Source organism: Rhineura floridana, chromosome 14 (genome assembly GCF_030035675.1).
Source record: "Rhineura floridana isolate rRhiFlo1 chromosome 14, rRhiFlo1.hap2, whole genome shotgun sequence".
Classification (NCBI taxonomy): Eukaryota; Metazoa; Chordata; class Lepidosauria; order Squamata; family Rhineuridae; genus Rhineura; species Rhineura floridana.
This window is the reverse complement of record NC_084493.1, coordinates 2,579,558-2,602,071: the sequence shown is the minus strand read 5'-3', so window position 1 is coordinate 2,602,071 and position 22,514 is coordinate 2,579,558. Positions and strand designations below refer to the sequence as shown.

At 41.6% G+C, this 22,514-nt stretch overlaps 1 protein-coding gene across 4 annotated transcripts in view; it reads left to right on the top strand.

Annotated features, from left to right (window-relative positions):
- Positions 1-22,514, top strand: part of IQCH (IQ motif containing H) — a 94,139-nt gene that overhangs the window by 6,309 nt on the left and 65,316 nt on the right. For 3 of the 4 annotated variants that reach the window (XM_061595910.1, XM_061595909.1, XM_061595908.1), the window contains exons 5-10: positions 5,335-5,454; positions 10,841-10,955; positions 12,105-12,233; positions 13,376-13,608; positions 14,895-15,446; positions 17,144-17,210. In XM_061595910.1, the coding sequence (XP_061451894.1) occupies positions 5,335-5,454; positions 10,841-10,955; positions 12,105-12,233; positions 13,376-13,608; positions 14,895-15,446; positions 17,144-17,210 (1,216 nt within the window). Of the gene's footprint in view, positions 1-5,334; positions 5,455-10,840; positions 10,956-12,104; positions 12,234-13,375; positions 13,609-14,894; positions 15,447-17,143; positions 17,211-22,514 lie in introns of those variants that run through there. The other variant, XM_061595911.1, reaches the window with a different exon arrangement.

Here is a 22,514-nt window from a genome sequence, read left to right as displayed (position 1 = left end):
GCTGCTCAATGAAGGAATCCAACTTAAAGCATACCCAGCAGGTGGCAGTCCAGCTGTCTCTTGAAGGCCTCCAGTGTTGGAGAGCCCACCAGCTCCCTAGGGAATTGGTTCCATTGTCGTACAACTCTAACAGTTAGGAGGTTTTTCCTGATGTTCAGTTGAAATCTGGCTTCCTGCAGCTTGAGCCCATTATTCCATGTCCTGCACTCTGGGACAGTTGAGAAGAGATCCCGCCCCTCCTGTGTGTGGCAACCTTTCAAGAGCTTGAAGAGTGCTATCATATCTCCCCTCAGTCTTCTCAAGACTAAACATGCCCAGTTCTTTCAGTCTTTCCTCATAGGCCTTTGTTTCTAGTCCTCTGATCATCCTAGTTGCCCTCCTCTAAACTGTTCCAGTTTGTCTGCATCCTTCTTTAAGGTTGGTGTCCAGAACTGTACGCAACATGAGGCCTAACTAGTGCTGAATAGAGGGGAATTAGTCCTTCACGTGACTTGGAAACTACACTTCTGTTGATGCCGCTTAAAACAGCATTTGTCTTTTTTGCAGTCACATTGCACTGTTGGCTCGTATTCAGGTTGTGATCATCAACAATTCCAAAATCCTTCTTGCATGTAGTATTGCTGAGCCAAGTATCTCCCATCTTTTAAGCGTGCACTTGGTTTCTTTTTCCTAGGTGTAGAACTTTGCACTTACCCATGTTAAATTTCATTCTAATTGTTTTCAGCCCAATGCTCCAGCCTATCAAGATCACTTTGAATTTTGTTTCTGTCTTCCAGAGTATTAACTACCCCTCCCAATTTTGTGTCATCTGTAAATCTGATGAGCATTCCCTGTACCTCCTCATCCAAGTCATTAATAAAAATGTTGAAGAGCACTGTGCCCAGAACCAAGCCCTGTGGTACCCCACTCATTACCTCCTCCCAGTTTGAGAAGGAACCATTGATAAGCACTCTTTGAGTACAATTCTGTAGCCAACTGTGGATCCACCTGATAGTTGTTCCATCCAGCCTACATTTAGCTAGCTTGCTGATCAGAATATCATGGGGCACTTTGTCAAAAGCTTAAGTGAAGTCAAGGTATATTATGTCCACAGCATAGCAGCAGTCCACCAGGGAGGTTACCCAATCAAAAAATGAGGTAAGATTAGTCTGGCAGGATATGTTCTTGACAAATCCATGTATTCTTGTAATCACTGCATTGTTTTCAAGATGCTTACAAACTGACCACTTTATAATCTGCTCCAGAATTTTTCTAGGATTGATGTCAGGCTGACTGGTCTGTAGTTCCTAGGTTCCACCTTCCTTACCTTTTTTGAAGACAGGGACAACGTTAGCTCTCCTCTAGTCATCTGGCACTTCATCCATCCTCCATGATTTCACAAAGATAATGGACAGTGGTTCCGAGAGTTCTTCAGTCAGTGCCTTCAATACTCTAGGATGCGGTTCATTGAGCCCTCCAGATTTGAAGGCACTCAAAGTAATTAGGTATTCCTTGACCATTTGTCTATCAGTCCCAAGCTGCAATCCTGTCCTTTCAACTTCACATTTGCCAGGAGGGTCATAGACCCTGGATTGGGAGAAGACTGAGCCAAAGTAGGAAGTGAGCACTTCTGCCTTTTCTTTGCCATCATTTTGCCATCCTCATTGAGTAGCTGTACCATGATTTCTTTTCTCTGTCTTTTAGTATGGATGTACCCGAAGAAAGCTTTTTTTGTTGCTTTTAGCATCCCTCACTAACCTCAGCTCATTCTCAGCTTTAGCCTTCCTGACGCCATCCCTGCAATTCCATGCTACCTGTCTGTACTCTTCCTTTGTGGCCTGGCCTTCCTTCCACTTCCTGTGTGTGTCCTTTTATTGTTTTCAGGTCATCTCTAAGCTTTTTGTGAAGCCACATTGGCTTCTTCTGCTGTCTTCCCCTTTTTTACTTGTTGGGGTTGTTTGCAATTGTGCCTTTATTTGTTGCATTTATATCCCACCTTTAGAATTTCCTTTTTTAGAAACTCCCACTCATCTTGAACTTCTTTTCTCATTAGGGTCGCTTGTCACGGAGCCTTACTTACCATTGTTCTGAGTTTATTAAAATCGGCTTTCCTAAAGTTCAGGGTATGCATATGGCTACTCAGCTTTTGCTTCCCATACAATCAAGAACTGAAGTATAACATGGTCACTTTCCCCCAGAGTTTCCTTAACTGCCACTTCATCCGTTAAGGATGTAGCTATAGTATGTGAGGCCTCGGATGAGATGTCGGTGGGGAAAGAGTATAGCAGGCATAATCCACATTAGGGTCACATCCACACCATACATTTAAAGCACACTTGTATCACTGTAACAATCATGGCTTCCCCCAAAGAATCCTGGGAATTGTCATTTGTTCAGGATGGAGGGAATTGTAGCTATGTGCTTAACACAGTATTCTTTGGGAGATGTCTGCTAAAGTGGTATAAATGTATGGCATGGATGTGGCCCAAGTCTCCAGGACAAGGAGTCTCCACGCTCCTTGTGCTGGTGTGACATAACATAGCTGCAAGACATGAGCTTCCCCTTAAAAAAACTGCCAGAGTGGCTTCTCTTCCTTTGAGCTTGTGAGCACACTGTTTTGTAAGGACATGTGGTGCTGTGATGAGCTGCAGAAGGACAGGATAAGTAGAGGCTCCAGTGACAAGATCAGGAGCTAATGGGCCAAACCCACAACGACAGTGGGCTAAGAAAGGAAGGGGGGGCCCCCCGTGGAAAAAAAACTTGCTCCCACCCCCAGTCTCCCTACTTCAGTATGCATGGTTGAACTTAATTTGGAGAGGGGCATGCTATGAACTACCCAGGATTTACCTTGTGGGGCTGGAGCCCTACTGCCCTTTCATGTCGTGTCGTTAGGACATCTGCTGACACGTGAGAGAGCCTTAATTTCCCTTCAGGAAATAAATGTAGTGCTGTTTTGCCAGCTGTTCTCAGTGGCTGACATGTTGGCAGAATGACTTTTTATCATTAAAATGTTGTGAAATCCAGCTGAAAGATTGCTGCCTGTTACCTGGCTTACCCTTCTGGTACAGGGCAGGTTAGACATTTACACGAGTGACTTGCTATGTTTTCTGACTTCTGTGAAAACCCTAAACACTGAGGTTTGAATAAATCATTCGGATGAGATACATTCTGGCAAATCTGCATAGTTCTGCTTTATGTTGAAGGTCTGGGCTTTGTTATGGCAGAAATTTTGAATCCTTTTTGGTGCCAAATCTTCAGATTCGATAAATGAGCTCTCTAGCTCAAGCAAGTTTAGCAAAGCTCTAAGCAGCCATGCTTGTTCCCCATCCATCAACTGGGGAATATGCTTGTGATCATGTTCATGTTTACTAGAAAACTACAGGGAGGTATTACTGCTGTTGATACAGGTCCAAATGCATTGTGGCCTTCAGCACAATTAAAACACAGGCTCTGTGTGAAATGTAAATGCCATTGCACAAGGATAATTTAACCCTGTGTGTTGACTTCTGTGGCTTCTATTTTTATATCCATAAAACAAGCAGCATTATATTCATTAAGCCAAAGAAGAGCTTATTAAAGACATGTCCCTCCTTCCCCCCCACCTCTCATTTCCTCTAGGATTTCCTTGCATTCCAGCATTAGCACTCCCTTCAGGATCTTGAATTCCCATTTCTTTAATTATTATCTATTTCCCATTTACTTCCCAAGCAAGTTTTTACCTGCATGGACTCAGTGAACTGAAGCTGAACCAGAGGAAGATGTTTTGTTTCACTGGACCAGTAATCCCTGATTATTATTTTTAAATCTCCAGCAAGTTTGGCAGGACCACAAATGCAGCCTGCTGATCAGACCAGAGGTTGACTACGTCTGCTTCACGCAGTCAAAAATTCAGGGCAAAAGACACTTAAGCAGAGGAACCCAGCACATTTTCTGGCTTATTCAGCATCCAGAAAATCTCAATTTTGGTTACTAAAAAAGGAGGAGGAGAAGGAAGTATAGCATACTAGCCCACAAAAGTACAAAAGGAAAGCTCGATACCCGTGCATAATTTTTTGCTTAAGGGCTTAAAACGTAATGCACCTGCAGATCCTACAGTCTGTGCATACCTAGTCATTACTGAGTCCCTTCAGCTGAGATCCTGCAGCCTGGGTCTGTGCCTCCCTGGGTCCCTTGCTGTCTCCTGGCAAAGCATGCCAGGTCAAGAGTGTTGCTGGGTGGAGCTACTTTCAGGATGGAATTCGCTCCCACAAGAGGCAGTGACGACCACTAACTTGGATGACTTTAAAAGAGTGTTAGAGACAAATTAGTGGAAGATAAGGCTATCAGTGGCTGCTGTCTACGATGGTTTTGTTGTACCTCCACTGTTGGAGGCAGGACACTCTGAATACCAGTTGCTGGGAATCACACGTAGGGAGAGCTCTGTTGTCCTCCGGTTCTGCTTGTGGGATTCTGGTTGGCCACTATGGGAAACAAGAGCTTGGGCTAGATGAGGGACTTTTGTTCTTCGGATGCTGCGGTAAGGTTGCAAGAGAGCTACTCAAGAGTCCTGTGGTGTCAGGCTCAGGTACTGGTGAATAGGTAGCCTTGTCCAGCTAGTATAAGTTAACGCTTTTTGAGTCTAGGCAGCCAGAGAAGCTCTGGGCTCTGCAACAAATGTAGGGCTGCCAACAGCAAAGCTCAGACTTCTCGTACTGAAGTGGGGCAAAAGCTCTCACCAAGGACCTCAGAGATAAGAATCAGGATTGATGCAGGCTTTTTTAGGAGGTGAGGAGGGTACAGTGAAGGCTGGTCTAGTAGGGCAAGTGGGGCAGTGTCCCACCAAGGTCAATCTGTCCCACCTGCCTGCCTTACAACTAGTCTGGAAAATAGTATTGGCTGTCAGCGTCTTCCTCCTTAGTCTCAGCATGGGGGAAAAAGCAGAATTAGTTGGCTCTGCCTATCATGGGCTCTGTGAGCTGTTTGCTGTGGCTCCACCTACTGTTGGCCTTCCTGCCTTCCACCCCACCAGTTCTAATGAGCACCAGCCTGTTTGGTGGCAGAAGGGCAGTCTAGCCTTCCCGACTCTAGTGCTCCATCTTGGTCCTTGTCCTCCCTCATCTGCACAGGATGCAAACTTTTGTTGGAGGGGCTTGCTTTTTCTAGGTAGCCATTTTGTTTGCATTCTGCACTTTGTTTGTATGTCAGTGCACGAAGCCATCTGCCCAAGAAAAATCCATGCAGGCGCACCCTATATGTGCTTTCAGATTGCGTATGCAAAATATCAGCAGGGTTTACAGTAGGTGGACAGTGGACCCCCTAGAAAGATCCCCCCTTTTTTGGTTTCATGTAGCTTCCATTTATACCTTTTCCTTGCAGCAAAAGCTTTCGATGATGGTGAAGATCATGTACAATCCTCGCAACACCTGCCACAGAAATTTTGTAAATCTGAACTATGGAGTCGACTTGCCACTAATTAATCAGAGGAAAACAGTTCCCGTAAGTAACAAAGATGTGCTTTAATGGCTTGTCTATTGCAATATTAAGCCTGTTGTAAGTTCTTCCCCCAAACAATCCAGGCAGTCTTCTATTCCTAGCAGGTTTTGTGGGGCAGGAGACCTAGTCCCAGTTCTGGAAGAGCAGCGTTTTGCACTAGCACAAACCATTGTTGGAGTCTCTAAGTACATCACTTGATTTCTTTACATTTGATGGCCATACCCTTGATGTGTGAACTCATTCCATTGAAAAACTTTGTGTTTGAGGTGATGAGAGATAAAGTGAAAGTTCTGTCTAATGCGTTATATCTGTGATAGCCCATTCATATGATCAAGTCATCATTTGATGTTGCAGTCATCTGATGATTACTTTGCATATATTGTGAACCAGCCCTAAGTTTCTTTCAGTGAGATTTCCCAAGTTATCTGTGGTTAATCATTTTTGGCTATAAGTTTACAAAAGCTAGCATCTTGGGAGGTATTTCAGATATTTATTACCTTTATACCCCACCTTTCTTTTCATGATAGAAACCCAAGGCGGCTTACATATGGTTCTCAGGCAGTCTCCCATCCAGGCACTGACCAGACCTGACCCTGCTTAGCTTCAGCAGCGAGCTGGCCTTAGGTGCCTTCAGTTTATTGCAATAAATCATGGTCCTTTTTTTGTTTTGCACCAGGGTTAGATTTTAGGGCACTAGATTTTTCTAGCCCTGTTTAAATCAAAATGTGCAAATCGACTTTTTAAAAAAGAGGCAGGTCAATTATATTAATTATAAACCAATTGAATGTACAGCTTAGTGGTTGTGAAAAATTATCTGCAAATTATATTAATTACATGCAGCTACGATATACATGTTGGCAATGCTTGTGAAAACGTGAAATTGTTAACTACAGCAGTGGAAATATACAAATTAGCACTGTTAATTAAAATTGCATGCAAATTATGCTAATTGAAAGCAATTAAAATGTATAGATTAGCATTGTTTGTGAATACATGAAATTATGTTAATTACATGTGGCTAAAATATGCAGATTAGCAGTGTTAATTAAAATGACATGCAAATTATGTTAATTGTGTTGCATCTTGGAGATGCAAATGAGATGCATCCCTCTAACTTCCCCCTCTGCAGTGATTTCTGACATGGCTTAATGAGTTGCCCGCCTTGGTCATAGAACATACGCCAAGCAAAATAGCCATTGAAATTTGCCACAATGATAATTCTAAATAATTGCCATGACCTGGAAGACGCTTTCTTTCGTTCTCATTTTCATAAAGATTGCTGCGTAGCCATAGACTTATACTGGTACTTTGGTCCCAGTCTCCAAATTAATAAATAAATAAATAATGTACACTTGGAACCTCTTCATTTATTCATAAGGAAGAATTTAATGCCTTGGCGATCTCGAGTTTTTACGAGTTACTGTCTTCTGCTGCCCGTTCAACTAAGTTACTCCAATTGCTCCTTTTTCTCTTCTTGCTTTTACACTCTCTCTCTCTCTCTCTCTGTGCACTGTGTACACATGTATCTGAATTAATCTCCTATGGGAAGCATGCATACATTTTTTAAATGATAGCAATAAAATAATTTCTTTCATTTTGTATGAATAGCAGAGTGGACAGGAGCAGTATAAGCTCTGAAAAAACATACATGTGAGCTTTAAAGCCTTGCATATGGCTGCAGTGACAAAGAAAACCATAATTTTGGCATTGCTAGCAGAATTAGACTTGAACAAATTGATGTTCCACTGCAGTAATTTGAAATATGTTGACTGCATTTATAAAAACATAACAAGAGACCACAGTGAATTAATAAACTGTCCCTCTCCCCAAAAATAAGAAAGGGAATAATTGGTGAGACAGAGTTACATGAACAGATGACTACTTTCAGTCTCCTCTCAACCTAGAAATGGGAATGTGAAGGTCACCCCTATCCTGGATGACAAACTGAAAGCTTTTTGTTGGTAAACAAATTAATCTTTGGAAAGGTCACCATTTGTTTTACATTTTTTTATCCAGTTCTTGTCATCTGGAATCCAAGATTGACTGTCATTCTGCAAGGCGGAGTGCGGCTGAAGCTGCTTCCGTCCATATCAGCATTCTTTGACGGAACTCAGTGCCTGATTGAGATGCTATGGGCTGCTGGTTTACAGCTGTCGCCAGACCAAAATGCAGGCCCAGCCCAGAATTCCAATAAGCAGGGCTGGCCAATTCTGCCGGGTGTAAGCTGGCCCTCTGCCCACAAGTAAAATGTGTGGCAGTTCGAGCCAGCAATTATCTCCCTTACTTCCTTCTGTGCTGGTTCTGTTTCGTTTTTTGAAAAGCACATGTGGCATTGACTGGAGTTGTGCAGCTATTTTTGCACACATGCCTGGTATGACAGATAGATGGGGGGCATGGAATGATGGTAGACTTTCAGTTAATAAATCTTTCCAAACAGTTTAAAGATGGAGTCTTCTCCCCCCCCCCGCCCCAAGGAGAACTGAATTGCGTTGGCACAGGGAGATGGTGAAGCTGCAAACTTAGCCTAGTGGTTAAAGGAATGAGCTGTGATGGCTCTAGTTCAAATGTCGTGTCAGCCATTAATTCACTGCCGTAGGTGCCTTAGCGCCCACCCCACTAATATTAGCCTGTCAATACAGGGCTGTTGGAAGGATTCCTGACACATATGTGAAGCACTTTTAAGCACCTAGAGAAAGAAGCCACATTTAAGTTGAGCATACGAAAATAGCTAAGAATAGATTATGGTATCTGTGAACGTGTTTAGTTTACATTATTTGAATGCTGCCTTTTGCTTACAAACAACAGCATTTTCACAGGAAGTAACAAAATCAGGAGCTTTTTTCTTGGAAGTCCATCAAAAACTAGAACTCAGAGTTTCATCACAGATGGAAAGTAGTTGGGTTTTTTTGCTTTGCATGGGCTATATATTTTCCATGTGTCCATAGTTTTGTGGAATCATTTCCATGGGCCACTGGTAATATGAAATAATTATTTGACTAATTTATCAGTGTCACTAAAGAGCAACATCTGAAGCAGCTATAAATCTGGAGCCAAATCTGCTTGTGATCCATCATCAACATTGATCTAATGCTAAGAGAAAATCTGCCTGTCAGTTACTCAGCTGTGCAGAGAAAGGTGGACGGTGTGATGGTCTTACATGTGCAACATTCAATGCCCATTCCCATTTTTTTGCAATCAATTTACCCCTCATAAGCTTGTTTTGCCTCTCTGCAGTTTTGTTAGTAACAAGAGAAATACAATGAGCTAAACAGAAAATCGTATTTGGGGAAAAATGCGAGGTTTAAATTGAAGCATAGAAAAATAACTGTATTGAGTGGGACTTTCTATCCACAAGAGAAATGCACTTCAAAAAGACTAATGGAATTGTTTTGTCTCGGGCCTCAAGTTAATTATACACAGAATTGCTTGAGATCAGGAGAAAATACTTCTGCAGCACGTTCCAGGCATATTATGCAGAGTGAATGTTTGCTGGCCACCCAAATTAAGATCTCTGTTCTAACCTTTGAAAATAGTGTTCTGATGTAATGTTTCTTTTTGCCAGGTTTCCATGAAATTAGACATGTCAAATTTGTTTTCATTGGAATGAGCTATTTGTGTGGATTTTTCACGAAGGATCTGGTGACCCTGGTTCAGATTAGTCTGTCTGGTTCCTTTCTGCTTTTGAGATTATCCAGAACCACTTCTTGTGGCCAACCAGTTCCAGAGAAAAGTGTCTTGTGAGCATGCCTCTGTGGGGGAAACACACCCTTGATGGCAAGTGTTATGTTGGGAGAGGCTCAAACGGTACATTCAGGCTTACAATTAATTAATGCCTTAGGCTGCAATCCTAGCCCTACTTACTTGGGAGTAAGCTCCATTGAATTCAGTAAGACTTTTTCTGAGTAGACATGGCTAGTTGGAACCACTGCCAGAAGTGGTGCTGAAATTGCAGGGCTCACACTTAACCCACAGTTGTTTGATGTTAGAAGTATTTAGTTACTTTGGATAGTGGAAACTGCAAGATACTGTTTTTTCAAAAATCTAGAAGAAACCACTTGCTTTTTGATGACGTTCTTCTTTTACTTTTTATCTGTAGCTTTCTTTTTAAGATGAATTCCATAGTCTTTCGGCCTAGGCAACAAGTTGCAAGAGGCACCTTCTTCAATAATTTTCACACAAGCTGAGAGTATGTTAGAGTGGTCAGTGGATGCTTTGACCCTGTATCCTATATCTGGAGATACAGAGTAAACTGGATCCTTTTGGCCTCCTAAGTTTGCCCCTAATTCTCCTCCTAAGAATACTGTTGTCGGTGACAAAACAGGCGCAATCCGTCTGTAGTCCACCTGTTCTCTTCTAGGTTAGTAAGGAGCTATTTCCATGAGTTACTAATTGATGTTTTAAGCACGAGGCTGCGGAGGATGGGCAAAGCACTTTTTGTCTCCTCCTGCTGTCCTTATGGAGTGCCACTCATTCTCCATCTCGTTTCTCCTGACAGCTCTTTGCTGTGGCCTTTGCTTCTTCTGATGAAAGATATCTTTAGTTGTGACGATAATTGAACAGCCTTTGATGGTCAAGCCCAACGCCTCTGTATTTTCCCCCCTGTTTTGTGCTGAAACAGAGGTGTAAATTGACAGTCCAAGCTCAGATTTTGCAGCTCACTTAGTTGACATGTAGTAGTAAATAAACATCAAACTTAAAATTGCTCCATGTTGCAGAAGTTAGATATGATGAGGAGCCATTTATGTATGCCAGTTTGCCAGGGGATTGAGCGAGTGTCACCAGGCCACCAGAAATATCCCAAAAGAAAGGTTTGCAGTGGAAGGATGACTTGCCTGAACCACCTGATGAACTATCACAGGGAACAATTTTCAGTAACCTTTATAAGATGGCTGTTTCACATGCATCAATCTTACATTTACAACAGGGGCCTTCCAGATGATTCTGGACTACCACTCCCATCAGCCCTGTCCGTGCTGGCTGGGACTGATGGGAGTGGTAGCCCAGCAACATCTGGAGGGCCACAGGTTATCACCCACCCACCCTGCTTTACAAGGTATAGTCAATGAAACATAACCGATTTCTTGCAAAAGGATGTGGGTGTTTTTGTTTTTTAAAAACATATTATTTATTGCATAGCGGACATTGCAAGACATTGATTAGATTTTAATCAACTCTCCTTTAAATTGTGTTAACTACTGACAGTCAACAATAGTATGGCATGTTCCTAAGCAGTAAAATCTGAGCTCATACTGTTTTTTCATATTAAACCTTAATGAAACTATTCATAACAGAAATGGTATTTATTATTTAACCATGCATGAGTGAAGAACTCCATAATGTCAAAAGGGTTTGCAGCTGAACGAAGAAGCTTCCTCTTGTCTCTCCTTAGGCAGCAGCTCAGAAGGTAGCAAAAGGTGTTACGGTTGGCAACCTCTCAGTAGCTCCACCTTCCCTCCAGTTGAATAACATTTCCTTGCCTGTGACTGAAAGGGATGCGGAGAGAGGTCAGTCACAACTGTGCGCCCAGTCCTCAGGGATTTGTTTCGTTATACTGGTTCTTGCATGTATATTATGCTAGGCATATATATAATTCCTCACCTGGACCAGTGGCTGGCAGCTAGTTTTCCTGGTAGGGCATTTTAAATAGGGTCAAGTGGGCAAAATCCTCCCGATGCCAGCCTCTGAGTGCCTGGTGGGAAGTTTATCTACTGTTTTCCGCTTCTCTCTCTTCTTCTTGGCAGAGGGTGAATTAGGAACGTGCTAAAATTCCCCCAATTCAAATCTGGTACCAAATTTTTCTTTAATTTGCTTAAATTTAATTTAATTTGCTCAAATTAGCTTTGGCTATGGGGCGTTATACAAATGTAATAAATAATAATAATAATAATCTATCGTGGATTGGATTTTTATATAGTGATTTTCTGTGACTATTTTTGAAAATGTGTCAGGGTTTTTTAAAACCTATAAAATATCAGTATTAAGAACGATAATTTTATCCTTTCATTTGTTGATAATTCCTTTCAAAATATCAATGTTTCCTTTCAAAATATTGATATTAATATCAATATTTTGTGGGAGGGAGAAAAACTAGATTGGTAAAAGCAGCAGCTAGCAGACAAGGAATGAATTTGAATTGATAACTGGCCTGTTGAGTTGACGGAATGCTTTCAAAGTGGCCAACAGATCCCATCCCTAGTGTGACATCAGAAATTGGGGCAGGGAGACAGAATATAAGGACCTGTTGTAAGTGGAGACGTCACCCTTCATCATCTCTGGCTCCCTCTCCCCCCAGTCATATTCCAAGTGGAGGAGATGGTGAAAGAGGAAAAGAATATTCTCACTTGTTCATCCTTCTGACTCTCTCTTTCCCCTTTGTCTCTTTTTGAACCATTTCCTGTCTCAAAAGGATAAGAGAAAGAGAGAGATGGAAGAACTAGAGAGCAAGAGGAAATATCTCCCCTCTCTCCCCCTTCCCAAGTCCTTCCATCTCTCCCTCCCTTTCACCCTTAGTTGAAGGCAAAATGTTGGCTTTAAAAGTGTCTCTTGGAAGAAAGAGCTCATTGGTATCGGTGGGATGGTTTGAGGATTGGGGAGGTTACGCCTCCCAAACCCAGCTGCATCTGAAACTTGTTGACCCTTGGTGTTTTGTCTAGGTATCCTGAATCTGATCGAAAGAGGTCTGATCCCACGTGCTGCTAGGATTACGCTAGAGAAGCCTCCCGTTGTACTCAAGGCTGTTCCTCTTCATGAATTTCACACAAAGCACAAGAAACCAGCTGCAGGTAGGGACAAAGAGGTGTTGCTGATGCTGCCAATAAAAACTTTCTCCATCATCTGCTCAGCCTTGCGTATAATAAGCTCCATATTTTGTGGCCTCTGAGGACTAGCAGTCACAGCAACAGATAAACCCAGCAGAGAAGGAGCAGAATTTTTTTCTTTCTTTCTGCTAGGTTGCTGGAACACTTCCACCCTTATTGTCAACTTCAGTTTGAAAGGCTTGTTTGAGCTGCTCAGTGCTTTTATTTTTATTTTTATTTGTTTATTTATTACATTTCTACCCCACCTTTCTTTTCATGGTAGAAATCCAAGGTGGCTTACTTATGGTTCCCAGGCAGTCTCCCATCCAGGCACTGACCCAGACCTGACCCTGCTTAGCTTCAGCAGGGAGCTGGCCTCATGTGCCTTCAGACCATAGCCTGGGGCCAATACCCATCCTGTCTCTTCAGTCATCAGGCCTACCAGCCTTTCCACTCTTCTGAAGCCCAGCCTTCTGGCATCAGAAGCAACTTCTGGCTGCAGCATCTTAACCTATCAAAGAGCAGCACCTGCCAAGGATGGGTGTTTGGGTACACAAAGGGACTCCTCTGCCTCTGGCTACTTTGTAGCTGAAAATGGGTTTCCAGTGCAATGCTTCTTTGCAAAGTGGCCTCTGAATGACCTGTTTATTGAGCATTCATCTAGCTTGGTTTGCAACGAGGTCAGGCAACACTGGTTATTTGCTGAACCTTCATTCTGATTTGTTTATGGGAGAGTTATACGGCATTACATCAAGCAGTTGCTAGCCTACACTTTCCAGTGATTTCCCCATCACTTTCCTTATCACAGGAAGTCGCAGGGAAGTGCATTTGTTGTGCCAAATCACCTTGAATTGTGTGGCCTGAATTTGCCGGTATGTGATTTAATCCTGTCCAAAAATAGAGACAGCTGTGAAGCGCCCAAGAGTGTAACCTCATGGTTAGTTATAGTGGATACTTACAGTTTAGCTTTTTGTTGGGAACGTTGTGGGTAACAAAACAGATCTGGTCTTGGTTCCCTGTGGCTATCGTCATTGCCAAGATTATTTATTTTGATTTGAGACCTGAGGTTTGGTGACTTGGTGTTTACTTTGAATAGAAGCTGTTCCAAACGTTCATTGCTTCCATAGATGAAGGTGTGGAGAGCAAGAAAGAGGAAGTGTGCCATCCTCCTCCTCCTCCTCCTCCTCCAAAGCCCATCCGCACCCCCAACTACACCAGCAAGGGAAATAGAAGAAGCAAGGGCAGCATTGCCCCACCCCCATCCTGCATATCTGTCATTTCACCCAGGAAATCAAAGCTGCACCTAATTCAGGCCCTCCAAAAGTGGGAGTTTGCCACGTCTTCTGCCTTGTTGTTAAAGGTACGACAGAATGATTTCCATCCTGTAAATGTTGGCCATTTATTTGATTCATAGCATCCAGATACATAATCGCAGGGTTCAAGGCACATTATTTAAAAAAGCCTTCCCAAACAGGTGCCCTCCAGAAGTTGTTGAACTCCAACTCCCATCAGTCCCAACCTGCACGGCCAATTATTAGGGACAAAGGGGAGGAGGGGGGATGGGATGGATGGGAGTTGTAATCCAAAATATCTGGAAGGTAGCAGTTTGGGGAAGGCTGACTTGGTATCTAGGACTCTGTATGCAGGCAAGTTTCACTGGGCATGAGCTGTCCTCTACATTTAAATGAATAGAGAATATTTCAAAAATATTGATAATTTCAAAGAAATTGGTAAAGGAAAAGAAAGCCGTCTCCTCCACTGTAACTGAGGCTGGTCAGTTTTCATGCTAGCAGGCAGAGACTGGCTGTTTTCCTTTTGGAAAGGAAAGGAGGAAAGCAGTGCCCCCCAACCCCACCGCATCCTCAGTAAACCTAGAGTTCTTAACATGAGCAAGACTTGGCTTGCTTCTCCCGCTTGGAAAATACTCTTTCAAAATATTGACAATTTGAAATAAAATACTGATTATTTGAAAGAAAATAGTAATATTAATATTTGGGGGAAGAGAGGCAGTGTGGTGTAATGGTTAGAGTGTTGGACTACGACCAGGGAGACCAGGGTTCGAATCCCCACACAGCCATGAAGCTCACTGGGTGACCTTGGGCCAGTCACTGCTTCTCAGCCCCAGAGGAAGGCAGTGGTAAACCCCCTCTGAATACCGCTTACCATGAAAACCCTATTCATAGGGTCACCATAAGTCGGAATCGACTTGAAGGTAATCCATTTCCATTTGCAATATTTGGGGGGGGGAGGGGAAAAATTGGAATGATAAAAGCGATGAATAGCAGCTAAAAATAAACTTGAATTGATACTGCCTGTTAGATCAGCTGAATGCTTTCAAAGTGGTACCAGCCAACAGATCCCATCCTATTGTGAGGATAAAATTGGGAGGGAGAGAACCATGTTTGTATGCCACCTTGAGCTCATTTGAGGAAAGGTGGGATATAAATGTAATAATAAATATAAATATATAAATATAAACAAGAGTCTACCAGAGCTTTGATTACTATAGCTAGGCTATATGTGTGTTGAACTGATAGTAAAAATATTCTACAATTAAGATCCATAGATTCTCACAGTAAGTAATAATGGCACAGCATGTCTCCACTGCTTATTTTATCCTCTTTACATTTTTCACTCTTTCCATAGACCTCAGAAGTGACACCATCTCAGGCATTCCAGAATCTGTGTTTGGAGTTTGAGATACCTGTCCGCAAGGGAGCTGTAGACTACACGGCTCGTGATCTTCAAGGGTTTAAAAAGTACTGCTGCTTATTCTGGGGAAGTGTCCTTTCCTTCTTGGAGCATGTGGCTAACTTTTTGAAGGACTATGCCATACCCTCCGCCATCATCAAGGGGAAGAAGGTGTTGGAGATAATTCCAGATTTTGAACTTAACCAGAGGCTGACCAGGGAGGAAATTCTGTCAGTGATAAAGAATGTGTCAGTGGTCAGAAAGCTCTTAAGTCAGCCTGGCCAGAGATACAAAGGCCAAAATGGCATTGACATGGCGGCCACCAAGATCCAGGCAACGTGGAGGTGCTACAAATCCAGAAAAGCCTATATCGTCTTCCGGCAGCAGCAGTGGGCCTCAGGCGTGATTGCCATCTCTTGGCTTGTGCATGTCCACATGGGGCGGGTCAAGAAGACCCTGAAAGAATCGCGGCAGAGACACCTGGAGAATTTCTACATAAGGGCCAAGGTGTGCAATACTGCCGGCTCTTCTGGTGGGGCTCCTTCTCTAAACATCGCTTGCTTGAGCAGTCATATTAAATGTTACGATTTTTTTCCCCCCATTTAGCGGTACACGTGTCAAAGGACATTTCATCCTTCGTTAGATGTTCAGTCTTTTGTGGATGTTCTTCCTCGCCCTGTTCCTACAAACAAAGCAACAAACGAAACCACCCAGAACTGCTGCCTGGTTTTTGTTTGGTTATTAGTTATTTTGTCCCTCTACATAATACTGGAAAACAATTCGTTTTGCTTTGACTTGTGTCAATCTTGCCAAACAAATATCCAGTGTTTCTAAATGCATTTACAGAGGCTGAAAGTAGACATTACAATGAATGCAGCTTTGTTGCTGAAAATGGCAACCCTCCTGCCCCATGATATGTATTTGTATGTACTATTAATATACTGCTCAACATGAAAGTCTTTAAGCGGTTACAAGAGTACAACAATAAAACTACACAGCTAAAATCTGAGGTAAAATCTGTATTATCAAAATACAATAACATACAGGATCACTTTAACTCTTGCAATCTGACAAACTTTTCGGCAACCAGGGAAAGCCTGAATAAGCATTTTTAAAAGGTGTTCGAAACATGCTACAGTTGATACTTCCAAAATGGCACTAGGGAAGGTATTCCAGAGGGTCAGTTCCAATATGGAGAAGGCCCATTCCGTGATGTCATCTGGTGGCAATCCGCAGGCTGTGGTACAGTTAGCAGAGTCTCCTCTGATGATCACGGGGGTTGGCTAGGCCTGTTCAGGAGAAGGCAGCTTGCTAGGTATAATGCATACCTATGGAAAAGTGTGGGGTGTGGCATCATTGTGCCATTGGTGGCCACTATCATGTGGCAGAGGAGGAAGTCACATGGTGATGAGGCTAACACAAGCGGTATCTAGCAAAGTGCTTCTACTAGCGCAAGGATTTCCACTTGCACATTGGAACTTCCCCTCTACTTTCTTCTCCCCATATGCCCTCTCAAATCTGCTCTGGAGAGTTGGGGGGACCCCCAGAACAGATTTAGGGGGCATCCAGGGAGATGAAAGGGATGGGAAGTTCCATTGCGCGGCCAAAAGTCCACGTACTAGCAGAAGCACTTTGTGTTAGACACTGGCCTGTGATTTCATCAGTACATGGTGCAGGAGAGAGTACAGTGAGCCTGACTCAGTGCTGCCATTTATTGTGGCAACCCCACGTTTGTCTTCACATCTAGTTCCACTCTACTCCCTTCATATATGTTTTCTGTCTGTCTGACCTTTGCACTCCCCTGACACCTATAACTGTGCACTTGATTTCTTTTAGTGGGGGGAGGGGATTCTCTCTTGCCTCTGTGGCAGTCACTACTTTGTCAGAAAGTACTTAAGTTTGCAGACAGGCTTTTAATTAGTGCTCACCATTTCATTTATGTTTGCTTTCTTTTTTTTTCATTCATATTCTGTTAATTAAGTGATCAGCCTCTAATCTTCCCCTGCCAGTAGCTTCATGTAGCCATCTAATTAAATTAATTGGGGAAGATGTTTTAAGTATGTGATTAAATCAATTAATATAATTTATGCCTGGCTTAACTGTACAGTGGGAAAAGGGAAGGGGGGGAACAGCTGAAGTTTGACTGGATTGTATTTGCTGCAGCTTCCCTCTGTCACTGATCAATGCCTTCTCTTGATTTTTAGCATCTGGCCGCCAACTGGAATCGCATCAGGACCTCTAGGAGGACCATTATCCATATCCCATCATTAGGTATAACGCTTTTGTCTCTGGATCTATCAGCAACCTCTATTACCCACCACATTATGACTCCTTGATTGAGTTCAAGGAAGGCCCTTGTTTTATTCAAATTGGTCTCGGCAGGAAAATGTTGTCGACATGATGAGAGTAATAACACAGGGCCTTCGCTTGAAACGGCGTTTAATTTGGGGATTAAGCAAATAAAGTCATTATGTAGAGGCCGCTATTCAGTGGAGAGGTGATTTGCTGTAATTCGCTTTCATCTGTATGAAATGAACTAAAAAGTTGTATTCCCCCCCCTTTTCCCTCTTTCCCCTCCCCTCGAAATAGCAGATAATGTTTCCAGTCTCCTTTAATGACAGGGGGAACATGGGCTTGCCTGCTTTGTTGCTATTACACCAATAAGCTGGGATCTTGCTTGTGCCCTGTTTTTAATCAAATGTGCAGTCAAAATGATAAGCTGCATTCTCTGAAATTATTTAGTTCTAATTACGAGCAGATGGGATGCTTTATTTGCACCTTGGGCGCCTGAGCAAAAGGAAATGCTGTGTGCACAAGAATAATTAAGAAGTTGAATAGTGGTTTTTTTCTTACTTAAATAATCTGCAGTTTCGTGTTAATTAGCACTAATGTAATTATTTAATTACATTTATGAATTGGGGGGCTTACAAAAAAGGCATGTTCCTGGAAAGTGATGGGGTAGCGTAAGTATTTTTCAAAAGGGCAGAAATACCCTTTGTAGGAAATAACTGAAAATATAAGCTGTGGTCCTGGATTTTAAAATCCACTTAATTTCATGAAATGTAGTTTGTTTAATCTGAAGGAGTGAAAATTATGTAGAAGTATCCATCGCTTTTCTTCAATATGTACATCTTTGCTCTCATTTGTGCTTTAAGCATGGAGGGTTTGAACCTCCGGAACAATTTAGCCTCCAGAAGCCTTGGTGACTTGAATGGAGCAAGCGGGCAGTAGCAAGTGTGAACTGTCACACTGGCCTGGAACATACAGCAGAAGCCCCTTTCCTACCCTATTAAATTATTATTATTATTATTATTATTACTACTACTACTTTCTACTGCTTTTGACCCCAAATGCAAAGTGGAGTTGGGCAAGAATTTATGGCTGGCAAATGACCAGTTTTAGATATTTGAAATCAGGTGTCAGCAGTATTACCACATGCTGAGTGCTTTTAGAAGTCCTTTCTAATTCTTTTGATATAATAAAAATAGATGAAGATCTTTCTGCGCGTGAACTGCATTAATATTCTATATAACCTTTTGCTTCTGTTACTTCTAGCAAAATGTACAAATGTCATTGGAAATTATGCAAATGTCTTGAAGATGTATTTTAAAGAAATTATTTGTTTCTCCTTTTTTGAGGACATTTGACAGAAAAAAAATGATGAGGATATAACTAAAGGGGTAGAAATTAGCTGCTTTGGAATACTTGGATTTTAAAAAGACCACTTATGTTTCAAAACTGGCATTTTGCCTGATCTGTGGAGGACACTTTCTGGGGTTCAGGAACCAAAAAAGTTTGCATGGAAATTATGTGCAATTAAATTCTATGGAAGTGTTACACTGAGTTCACTGGGACTTACTCTCAAGTAGGAATGGGGGAGAAATTTCATTTAGTTTGCATTTAAAGGTAAACATGCCTGATCTGCACTTCGTGATGTAATATGTGGGCTGAAATGCAGCCATTCTTCGAAAGTCACACTTCCCTGAATCTTGCAGTGCCGTTCTCCAGCCAAGTAACGTGTACAAAAATACATATTTATTTATTTATTTTTATTTATTGCACTTATTTATTTATAGCAGGTAAAGTGTGCATAACAATGCAAATAACATACAAAAATGCATTTATAACAATGTACAAAAATGGGCCTCCTTCTGGGAGGAACAGCGCAGTATAAATTTAATAAATAAATAAATAATTACATACAATAATTTATATGTTAGGAGAACTTTGCACTAAAAAGTTGCTGAATTTTCATCAGGACTTTTTTTTTTTACAAAAATCACAAACTGATGTGGAAATTGAAGAACTGACCTAATACTGGGAAACTGAGACAATCTGAAATTGACAATTTCGCCCACACAAGCCAGTGTGTTTAGGACTGCAGGCTAAGCTTAGGGTTTTGCCTTGTCACTGTCAGCTGTACTTGTAGCTTTCTCATTTTTCACTAGAACTGAACCATAAATGCATATGTCAAAGGGGAAAAGTCTACTTAACATCTCCATTTTTACCCTGATATCAAACCACTTTTTTTTGTTTAAACAGTGAATAAGCCAATCTTCATTTTTGTCCACAAGGCTAATAGAGACATCCTTAGGATACAATCATAAATATTGTTACTGGACATAAATTCAGATAAATGGGGCATTCTTCCCAGTTAAATGTGTTTATAGTCAGTTTGTCAGATTCTCTATGGCAGCAAATGCTTAAGAAAAAAATGACCACAACAGTAGCACAAAGCATGACCTTCAGCTGGTATTTCTGGACTGTTATTTGCAAATGTTTCAACTTTGCGGCAGGCTAACCTTGCATTTCACAATATATAAAGATAGATTTAAAACAAAACCATTTATTCTTTTTTCAGCAAGGCATTTTACCTTTCTGGTAACTTTCTCTCTGGAAGGAAAAGTCATTAGTATAATTTAACACTGAAAATGAAGGTGGTTTAACAGCAAAAAATAAAAGCACGCCAGATGCTCTTCATTGATAAGGATGTTTCTTGTGAATGCTGTGGCTTGATTCTTGAGCATTAAGAGACAGTATTATTGAGGCACAGTCATAGTTCTTACCCTAATAGTTTGCCTGAGTTTAAGAGACACTTGTTGAGAGTGCAGGATGGGGAGGCAATGCACTTTCTGTAGCCAGACTGCTAGAATTAAGCTTTCTCTTTAAAAATAAGTTGTATTCAAAATGGCGTGCCTACTGTTTTTTATTCATATAAACCCTTTGAATAGAAAAACAAAATGACATTTTAATTAGTTGGGTATGTGGTTAATCTTTCTCCAGTTAAGACTCTATATTCAGTTTACCTGGATGGCAAATGGAGGCAAAATGCCTTGTACAATTGCAGCATAATCTTATGAAAATTAAGCCAGTCCAACAGCCATGATTTGTTTGTCTATTGACCATAATACCAAGGAAAGGACAAGTCAAAGGGGGAAAATGTAGTAAACAGTTTCAAAAACAATTCTAACTATCAAGCATGAAAGGTTTAGTATTAATAACAATATTTAAGAGTTTCACTACTAACAAATGAATTTTTCTTTGAAATGTGTTATTGCAGCCCATTTAATTTGCAGTAATACTGAAGGGCAATAATGCAGGTTGCACACATTGCAAGAGAATGTTTTGTGATTTTGGAATAATCCTTCCATTCAGATGTTTTATTTTTAAATGACAGATTCCCCCTGCTCAATTATGTGATATTAAAACTTTAAATCTGTGGCTGTGCTTAATTTACTGTTGTGTCCGGTTTCCTTCAATTATCTGTTGTAACCTCTAGGAAATATTCTGATTACACAGCACTGTTCTATAAACTCATTAAGCAAATGCAGTAATGGGATATAATTCTTCAGTAAAAACGCTGCCTTCGGTTTCCTAAATTAACATGTGAATTTTAAAAATTAACACCAGTTTGGAAATTGCAATCATGGGCATTATGCCCATGATTTATGGGTTATATTGGTGAAGAAAAGGGTTCTCACCTAGTCAAATGCTGGGCTATTGTGGTGTTATATCCTAATAACCTAGGCCTTTTTATAAAGTGTTTGGTTCTCTTATTGTGACACATTTAAATGTTTTTTCTTTTCTTTTAATAATGTTATTTGTTATTTAATTTTGAGAATTGCATTATTGTATTTATGCTTTATGATGTGTTATATTCATGTTTTTGTAAGCCGCCTTGAGGGCCTTTTGGCCATAAGGCGGGATATAAATTTAATAAATAAATAAATAATAAATAAATAATAAATAAAATGACCAGTTCTGCTCCACAGCACAACTCTGTGGAAACTGTGTATAATGTATAATTATGGAAGCATGCTTTTCTCCCATGTAATTCATTCATCCCCATCTTAAGCCTCCGTTACCTGCTGAATGGGTCTCTAGCTTCTGCTCAGTTTCTTTACACACAGGCAGAGCTGTGAGGGTTACAAAGGCAGTTCCAGCCAGGCAATTCCTAAGGCAAGGTGTCTTATTGGGATATATGCGTGGGCAGTATCAAAGGAGCTGAGGATAAAAGTTTACTCAGAGGTTGAATGCAACTGCCTGAAGCAGATCTGCCACTCTTTCAGTTGTATTTGCAAGCCGTTTAGACCCAAGTCCATCAGCATCCTTAGGTATATCTCTATTTAGTGTTGTACAGAGCTCCACTGGGGATGTTGCTAGGTACTTACAGGACTTGAGACATGGGGGTCATCATGCCACAGATTTGCATATGGTACTTTATATGTACAGATGCCTCTGAGCAATTAAGATGGTGGGTGGCTGGGCTCTCGCCAAGACTGGGCTTTTCAGTATGCCCAGCCATCCAATAAGCTAGTACAAAGTGGGGGAGGGGGGAGGAAAGGGGCTGGAGATTCAGGACTCAGGCCCCCTGGGCCACCCCCTAACACTCCGCGTGAGCTCCACAAAGAAGTTCTGAAGTTTTACTGCTTTCAAATCTCATAATTTGAGGATCCCTTTAAGTATTCTCTTGTCATTTCAAAAGGCACTCTTCATGCCTTTTGTGCTAGCTTGGGCTGATGGGAGTTGTAGTCCAAAACTGATGGAGGGCACCAGGTTGGCGAAGGCTGTGCTGTAATTTGCCTACAGTCCATGACTACTTCCTATAAGGTGTCAGAGTAGTCCATCTTAGAACCAGGTAGGAGTGTTCTGTGGGAAGTTCAGCTTGTATCTCCTGTGCCCCAGTTCAGGGATTCCTGGCTGTGACACCAGGACAATGACACAAATTGCACACATTAAACTACTGTCAGAATATGCATACTGACACCTTATCCAGACCAATTTTGGGGGGGGGGGGTTAGTCTCAAAGCAGATTTGTGTTTTTCTTGGCAAGCTTTGGCAGATTTTACTTTCTCACTCAGGATCCAATAATTAATCATCGTGTTGGGGAGCAGAAGGAACCTTCCCTTAGGGGAAACTGCTGGGCTGCCTTTCACCTTCCATTGTGTTTTTTAGTTTGTTTTGCTCATATGAGCATCTGGAGAATGAATTGCTAAACTTTCTCCTTGCTGTGCCAGCATGCAGTTGCAGGCAGGGTTGTTATCCTTCTAGATCTTCCAGGCCACGTGAGAACGA